Source organism: Nicotiana tabacum, chromosome 10, assembly GCF_000715075.1.
Source record: "Nicotiana tabacum cultivar K326 chromosome 10, ASM71507v2, whole genome shotgun sequence".
NCBI classification, from domain to species: Eukaryota; Viridiplantae; Streptophyta; class Magnoliopsida; order Solanales; family Solanaceae; genus Nicotiana; species Nicotiana tabacum.
The window spans coordinates 117,455,774-117,464,610 of NC_134089.1; the positions used below are offsets into that span (position 1 = coordinate 117,455,774).

The window sequence follows — 8,837 nt, forward strand, 5'->3', positions numbered from 1 at the left end:
AACCAATTAGTTGATAATTAACTACCAATTAAACCTAATCGACAGAAGAAAATAAACAACAGAATAGATGAACATGTAAAGAAAATTAAACATAAGGGAAATCCTAATTACTGGTTATTTGAAACAGAACCTTTTTGTTCATGAAAGAAAAACACAAAGAAGAGACCGATATCAAGAATAAGGAAAAGAAAAAGAAGAAGAAAGGACCTGAGGCTTTGGAGTAGGCAGTTTCGAACTCGGCCAGACTTGAAAAGGGGGAAATATGAACTTGTTTGTCCATTAATTGATTGTTCTTTGTTGAGAACAATCGGCTAATGGGCGCTTTGGGTTCATATAACCCCACCTTAAACAAAACTCGAGCAAGGACAATCAGGGTTTCCAAAATCTTGGATTTAAGATTCGACGAGGCTGGGGCTGATTTGAGAGGAACCAAATGGATATTTGGAAAAAGAGGAGGAGGATATTGCATGGTGAAGTTTTGGGTTGATTTGGAGAAGTTAGGGTTTGGGTCCGATTTTTGGATCTAAAATTGGAGGGATTTGAGAGAGATTCGAGAGAATTGGTTCTGGAATTCGGAAAGAAGAGGAGGTGAGGAGTGTCTGGTATGAATTTGGGTCCATTTGGAGCAGTTCCGCAGCTATGAGGCGATTTCCAGTGGCGGAGGGCGGTGGAGGCGATAGAGTAAAATAGGGCGGCTAGGTTTTCTTTAGTTTAGGTTGAAGGAGATGAAACTGAAGGGTTTCGAATGGGTGGGTTTCTAATTTCGGACAGTCATATAGTTAGTAGGAGGTGAGTTCCCATCCGTTCGATCAAACGAGATCAACGGATGGGATTTACTGAACATGGAATGACGTCGTTTGGCTTCAGATGACGTCTGGACCGGGTATGGATGGTTTGGGCTTGGGTTTGGGAGGTGTTTGGGAAGGGTTTTTTGGCTTAAAATCAACCCAGTTTCACAATTAAGCTCTTTTGCCTCTTATTTCCTTTTCTTTTCTTTTTCCTCTTTTTTTTTTAGTTAAAAATCCTAAATTATTCTAAATTGCAAAATTAAACTAAGTATCTAATTACAATAATTATGAGAATTACCTAATCCTACATTAAAAGATAAATTCCTAATCTAAAAAATTAAAAGGTAAAAATATAAAAATGGGCCTTTTTATAATTTTTATTTTTTAATAAAACAAATAATTAACTAATTAATCCTAAAAATGTAAAAACAAAACCTAAATGCAATGCATGGTATTTTTGGTATTTTCATGATTTTAATAAAAATTAAACGTGCACAAAAAATGCAAACAATTAATAAAAATCCTATAAAATAGCAAATAATTGGAGAGAAAAATCTAATTTTTGGATTTTATAGGAGTAATTTATATTGGAAAAAAATCACATTCTCACAATAATAAAGTTCTTGGATCCGGAGAGGTCAAGCAGAGCTAGAGTTTTCTTGATCTTTTCAGCAATATCGCTTCTTCCTTTGGGTACATTCGTAGAGGATCTTGCTCCTTTTGAGGATAGAGATCCGAAAACACGGATTGATGCGGACGACACTTGGAGTTCTTGTTGTCCTAAAGAGCTTGCTTTGCTCATCGTAAAAGCTTCCAAAGGTAACATCGAGGATGCTTTCCATATCAGCATAGAACCTGGAGTTAGCAGCCTTGGTGGATGTTGATCTGGAGTTGAGTTTCTTTGAAGCCATTTTGACGTTCTTGAACTTTGATGATTGAAAAGTTGAGACGAGAGGCAGAGATTGTCCCACTGGGCATGCCAGAATTTGTAGATAATAAATTTGCGTCAAGAGATAAAATCAAGCCGAAAAATATTACAACAATCGTAGTATTTTATTTCAAACAATATGAGTGTTACAATCTTTATGAATCCTCTATTCTTCTTTCCAATAATAAATAAAATAGACTTCGAGTTTAATCTTAAATTTTATTTTATTTTAATCCAAGTGTTTGAGGCATGATCTTGATCTTGACGTATTTTTTTAACCAAGGGCTTGCAGCTTGCTGTTGAATCTTCGTCTTGATCTTTTATTCCTTAGAACACTTGATGCTTGTAGCTTTTAGAGAAATCTGCAGCGCTTGATGCACGAGCTCTCTCTTGCTTCTTGTTATAACTTCTTATCCCTTTTCTAGGTTATGAAGACCTTTATTTATAGTTGTGGGAGAGAAGAGTTATGATAAGAACAAACTCTTTCCGACCAATCAGATTGAAGTGTGACAAGGCCGCATTTGATTGGCCAGAACACGTCACTTGCACATGTGGCACAGTTTCATTAGCCTTTTAATTTGACTTGGCATGCCTTGTCATTTTGACATGTGGCACGCTCCTATTGGCTCTTCCATTTTACTTGGCATACCACGTTATTTGACACATGGTCACAAACTAGGCCTCTGGAAAGATGACATCTTGGGCTTAGTGAAGTGGGTTCATCACTCTAGCCCAATTAAATGGACTTCCAATAGATTAAGACTTATTTATTTAATCCATATATATTGGACTTATATAATTAATACATTTATATTAGCCCATAATATTTATTTGGACCAAATATATTTAATTGAGATCAAATCCAAATTTCATATGGATTTAAATTCAATAAAATTTTAATTGTCTACAGTATGATCTATTAACATATTCTTATGGGAGAATTTTCTTAGTAACATATGTTATTTTTTTAGTCGTCTGATAATATATATTTTTTCATTGATGTACACTTTCAAGATTAACTGAATATAACAATGAAACGTAAAATCAATATGTTACCTATATAATAATATGTTTTATTTAATTTTAAATTATCGAAATACTACTTCAAATTCGAAATGAATTGAAATAAATTATGACTTGAATATGCATTTTTATTCTAAAATTTTTGATGTATCTATTGTTGAGAAATTTTAAATTCATACAGGGTCACACCTCACTGTCCAAATGGGGCCTTTTTTTAAAAATATATATTGATTAATACAACTGCATACCTCTAAATTAGGTCTTCTGTAAACCAAAACAACCAATATAAGGCAAGAGGTGCAGAGCCACATTAAAATTATTAATTTCGATTTCAAGAAATCACTCAAATTGAATTTGACATATATATAAACAAAAGTTGGGTACTCATCAATGTGAAGGTTGGGAAGCTTTGACATCTAGCTAAAAGTTAGAGAACTAGCCCCCTAGCATCTAAGATGCATTAGGGAGATCTTCTAAAGTTTGAAATTTCCACTGTTTGGTACGACTGAAAATATGAAAATATTTTTCTATTTTTCATTGCTTGGTTGCACAAAATAATTTGGAAAATATTTTTTTAGATATCACATTTTTTTAAAATTGGAGGAAAATAATTTCCTTAGAAAAAGTTAAGAAAACATTTTCCAGAAACTCCATCTACCCTCACATCTAACCCTAACCCCCTCCAACTTTAATTTTTTTATTTTTTTCGTTTTTTTGCGCCACCCACCCAACCCCTTCCCCCCCCCCCCCATTTTTCTTTAACTTTTTTTTATATTTTCAATTTTCTATTTATTCGTTTTTTTTGCACCCCCACCCACTCGCAAAAAAATTAACTTTTTTGTATTTTTAATTTTCTATTTTTGTCGTTTTTCTGCACCCTCCCCCCCCCCCCCCCCACAAATAAAATTTTACTTTTTTTGTATTTTCAATTTTCTATTTTTTTCTCGAATTTCTGCATTACCCCCCTCCCCACCCCGCAATTTTTTTTTATTTTATATATTTTCAGTTCTTGTTTTTTCATTTTTCAGTTTACATGTTTGAAATTTTACGAGTTCCAAAAAGTTATGAGTTCAGAGGTTTATGTGTTTGGAAATTTATGGGTTCGAAAGTTTAGCGGTTCAAAAGTTTATGAAATTTGTGGGTTCAGGTTGTTGGTTCGAAAGTTTATGACTTCATGTTTATTGTATCTAAATTATTTACGAATACTCTTGAGAAGTTATTTTCCTTACTTTGCGTACCAAATACCGAAAAATGAGTAAGATTACTACTTGTTTTCCGAAAAAATATTTTCTTGAAAAATATTTATTTTTTTGTTATACCAAAGACACCCTTAATGTACTATAGTTTTAGAATGACGAATGCACCTCTCCGAGAAACATGAAGTGAGAAAATCTTAGAATGTAATTGAATTCAAAATGTAACTTACAATAAAATATTTTTATCGAGATGTGGAAAATAATATGAACGTTTTTATAAGTAAATCTATAATTTTCTTATTGTAAAACTTTTCGTAAATAAAAATATTATAAATAATCACTTGATATCAACTTTGTTAGTAACTTATAGATGTATTTCAAGTTCTAATATTTTAAAAGCAAACGATATAAGAGGTAGTAATAGTTTAAGATGCAATAAACTTAAAAAGATTCAATCTCTAAAGAATTTTAGAAAAAATACATATGACAACTCTTATTAAGTAGTTTGATATTTCAAAATAAAAATAAATGGGAAGAAAATTCAATCTACAAGTGTGTCTAGGTAACCTAGATAGTAGATAGCATCAAACCCTAGAATTAGGCATGGAGCACCTCTCACTTTATCACATTTCTTCTATTTTTACTTTTTCTCATTTTATTAAAAAAAAAAAAAAAAGTTCCAAATATTTAACAAGAATGTATGTTCTATAACATTTCAAACACGTTGGGGGTGCAAATGACACATTTGCAAAACTAAAGTGTCAATGTGAAATTACCAAAAGAAGATCCTAGCTCCGGTTCCAGCAAAGACGACTCCACGGTTTCCGGAATCTAACGTCAAAACCTGTAAACTTTAAAAAATGGCCTTTTCAACTCTTTCTTCATCGCCGGGACTCCCATTACTTCTCCATTATCAAAAACCAAAATTTTCATATTTAACCTCAAATCTCCAAAAACCATTTACTTTAAACCCTAGACATCATCTTAAAATGTCAAAAACATCATCAATTAAAGCACAAGCATCAGTGAGTGACTTGGGAATTATTGAAAGAGCAATTCAATTGGTTCAATCGTCACCACCGACGTGGCAATCTGCTTTGCTAAGTAACGTAATTATCTTCACTTTGGGTTCTCCACTTTTAGTCTCTGGTTTGTCAGTTTCTGGTATTGGGGCTGCTTTCCTGCTTGGTACTCTCACTTGGCGTGCTTTTGGGTCTTCTGGGTTTCTTCTTGTTGCCACATATTTCGTTATTGTAAGTAAAAATTATATCTTTCTTCATTTTTATGTGCATTGTTGTTTGAGGATTCTGCTTTGTACATATAGGTTAATCCCATTTATTCTCTGAGTGAAGATAGTAGGAAGAATAGATTGAGTATATTAAAATTTCAGATCAATAAATCATGAAAGTAGAATACTCAATTGTGAATAACTGCTTGCAAATCCCTCTTTAAGAGAAAAATTCTACTCCCTCCGTCCCAATTTATGTGAGGATTTTGATTAGACACGAAGTTTAACTAATAAGGAAAAACTTTTGAAACATGTGATCCAAAAGAGGCTATAGATATTTCCGTGACTATTAACCATCTCATTAAAAGTAAAATGAAAATTTTATAGTTGAATTGTTTCTAAATATAGAAAAGTGTCAAACTTGTTTAGTCTAACTAAAAAAGAAAGAGTGCCGCATAAATTGGGATCGAGTGAGTATTTAAGTAAAATATTAGCAACAAAGTAATCATAGTAAATAAATAAAACAAAAAGAAAGGAGCAATAGGACCCTCTTGATTGAATAGTGGAAACTTCATAAGCAAAATAGAAACTCTTTTATTAACCCGTCTAGATAACTTCTGGTTTGTCTTTCTACTATCAAGGTATACTGTCTCGTGGTTAGACTGATAAATCCTATTGATAAAAGATGTCAGGGAACTTGGACTAATAAATTAAACCAAACAGGGAACAGCTGCGACTAAGGTGAAAATGGCTCAGAAAGAGGCTCAAGGGGTCGCAGAGAAGAGAAAAGGAAGGAGAGGACCTGGAAGCGTGATCGGCTCCAGTGCAGCCGGTTGTGTTTGTGCATTTTTATCAATTTATGGTGTTGGTGGGGAGGCATTTACTCGCCTGTGGGAACTTGCATTTGTAGCCAGCTTTTGTACTAAGTTGAGCGACACTGTCTCGAGCGAGATAGGAAAGGCATATGGTAAAACTACGTGAGTACAGCCTTTTCACCTCTGGCTAATCACTAGGAATTTTATCAACTGAAAACAGTGTCATGTTTACATAGAAACTGGAAATTTCATTCTTTATTTGTTAATGGAGGGTCTTTTATTGCAGGTATCTTGTCACCACATTCAAGGTAGTGCCTCGGGGTACTGAAGGTGCTGTGAGTGCCGAGGGAACCTTCGTTGGGCTTCTTGCTTCAGTTCTCCTTTCGTTTGTTGGCTATCTAATGGGTCAGGTACGCCTTTTATGAATCATTCACAGTTTTGAGAAACTTTTGTTTATGCTGTGGTTTTTCTTCTGTACTCTGGGATAATCTGGAGATACTAGTCAATATTACGATTAATAATATGACAACAAAAATGTCACTTTGAATATTTTGGCGTCAAGGTGCTGTTATATGATTATTTTTTCATGAGGTCTACAACGGACCAGGTTGAGACCAGAAAAGAATTAGGTTACTAGAAATGCTGAAGAAAAGTTTGGGAATGAAGGACATTGAAATTGTTAGAGGGAATATTTGTTGTAGAATGAAGTGTTGGGCTAACTGGGGGCACTTTCTCATAATTGGGCTAACATTGGGCTTGCTTAGCGGGTATGTTTTCACAAATCTTTTGGCTTATTTCTTGCGGTTGTGATAAAGGAAGGATTGTTGAAATATCCCTTATACCCTAAATTAACAATGCTAAGCATGTCTTGAAACTAGGAATCAATGTGGCAAGGTATGCCTATCCGTTTCAAACTTGGCCACAATAGAAGGTTGTGGGTCTTATATCACTCTTGATAGCCTCCAAGTTGTCATAGATTTAATTGGTATATTCTTGCCATATATTTTATTGTATATTCTTGCCATAGATTTTATTGTATATTCTTACTTATAAATGTACTCTTTTGGAACCTTGTTGATGGTATTATAAAGAGCAGCTGAAAGGGGTTTCACTGTTTTAGCAATTCTATTCTTCTCCTTTCCGTTCTAGGATTTGTGTGAACCTACGAAGGTGTGCTGGCTGGAGCAGTAATCATGTGTAGTGGCGATTTGGCTCTTGGTTTTGATCAATTCGATCAGGCACTAACTCAAGTTTGTGTGATAATTCAGTGGCTGAGACTATGTATATTGATTTCTAAAGAAATACATGGTTGCATGTTTTTACCTAGGTCCATGCCGTCCGAGAAATATACTTCCTTGTCCCAAAAGAATGGTCATGTTAGTATTTTCTGAGTCAAAACAATATTTCATTGAGTATAATTTATTTTCACATTTTAAATATTTTAAAATATTGTGATTTATGGTACCTTTTTGTGAAATTACTGAATATTTAAGTTTTATTTTAGTGGAAATTAATCTCCGAATTAACATCAGAAATTAGATGGCTCGTACTCCAAACCCGGTCATTCTTCTTGGGACAAAGAGAGTACTAAGTATTCTTGTATTCGAATATAGTAAGAACTAAGAAATGGGTGATTTTGGTGAAGGTAAATCCTTGCATAATATTACCTGAACGGCTGATTTCGGTCAGAGGACTGGGCAGCCCAAGGCAGGGGTATTTCTATGGTTTTAACCCATCAATAGTGTTTTTATTTATTTTATATTTTGTATCACTTTTCTGCCGAAACATTCACTACATATTTAGCTTTAACTGCCTATGCTAATGGTAGATACAATGCCATTCAGTCCACTCAATGTCTTTTTTTTTCTGACCAAAAGAATTGTTTACAGATTAACGCACCTGGGGCTGCGATATGTGTAATTGCCTCCCAGATAGCAAACTTTGGCGAAAGTCTAATAGGTGCTTCACTTCAAGAGAAGGAAGGATTTCAATGGGTATGTATTTTTCTGAATAGAGGTCCAACGTTTTTGAGATTAAACTAACTTGCTCACCATTTTTGTCCCTTAATATTCAGCTCAACAACGATGTTGTCAACGTCATCAACATATCGTTGGGAAGTATTTTGGCCGTCTTAATGCAGCAAATAATACTCCAAACTTAACGAATTTATGCACCTGTTTGGAACATGAGCTTGAATTGCCACTTTTCATTCCATACTCTGTATACCATATTCTCAAGATGCAAAAGAGATCTTTTATGGGATTTACAGGTCTATAATACCATCCGAGTCAGAACCAAGACTTGGTGGATCGTCACGTTATTTTTTTAGTCGAGAAACAATACCGAACCCCCCCCCCCCCCCCCCACACACACACACACACATTCAATTTTACCAAATTCTATCACCAGCAGTTTCAGTATTGTTTCCTAGTGGTGTGACTGTTAGTAAACTGTATTTGTAAAATAATTTTGGAAATATAAATGAACATAAACAGGAATGAACTACGAAATAACAGAAAACCAATTCGAGCTCACTGAATTCACAGTGTTTCCTTAAGGAATTTAATCCCCTCCTAGTATCCAAGATTCTGGAATATTTCCTCCCAGGATAGAACGAATTACCCACTGGTGTAGTGGTACTTCAAACCTCAGTGTTTCAGCGAACACAAAGTTCGGTAGCAAATCACACTTACTGTTGCTTTGTTTGATGTTTAAACTATGCAGAAAAAGGAGGAGAAACTCAGAAAATCGTAGTTAAATTCTGAGCAGAATAGTGTTGTATTTATAGCCAAAGTTTGGTTGAAATCTGAAGAGGTGCAACTCTTCAGAATGACTGTTTCTACAAAATGGCCACAACAT

At 34.3% G+C, this 8,837-nt stretch overlaps 1 protein-coding gene across 1 annotated transcript; it reads left to right on the forward strand.

Moving 5' to 3' along the window:
* Positions 1 to 4,680: 4,680 nt before the first annotated feature.
* On the forward strand, positions 4,681 to 8,295 carry LOC107794433 (protein VTE6, chloroplastic). The gene is made up of 5 exons (XM_016616918.2): positions 4,681 to 5,188; positions 5,887 to 6,140; positions 6,265 to 6,388; positions 7,868 to 7,972; positions 8,053 to 8,295. Exons 1-5 carry the CDS (start codon positions 4,796 to 4,798, stop codon positions 8,137 to 8,139), a joined length of 963 nt encoding a protein of 320 aa, XP_016472404.1. The 5' UTR covers positions 4,681 to 4,795; the 3' UTR covers positions 8,140 to 8,295.
* The last annotated feature ends 542 nt before the right edge of the window (positions 8,296 to 8,837 follow it).

What these genes read in the sequence shown, in the direction of transcription:
- LOC107794433 (XM_016616918.2), top strand. Translation starts at nt 4,796, where the DNA reads ATGGCCTTTTCAACTCTTTCTTCATCGCCGGGACTCCCATTACTTCTC. An exon ending in TTGCCACATATTTCGTTATT is followed by an intron (nt 5,189 to 5,886) that starts GTAAGTAAAAAT and finishes TAAACCAAACAG; the next exon opens with GGAACAGCTGCGACTAAGGT. An exon ending in AAGGCATATGGTAAAACTAC is followed by an intron (nt 6,141 to 6,264) that starts GTGAGTACAGCC and finishes CTTTTATTGCAG; the next exon opens with GTATCTTGTCACCACATTCA.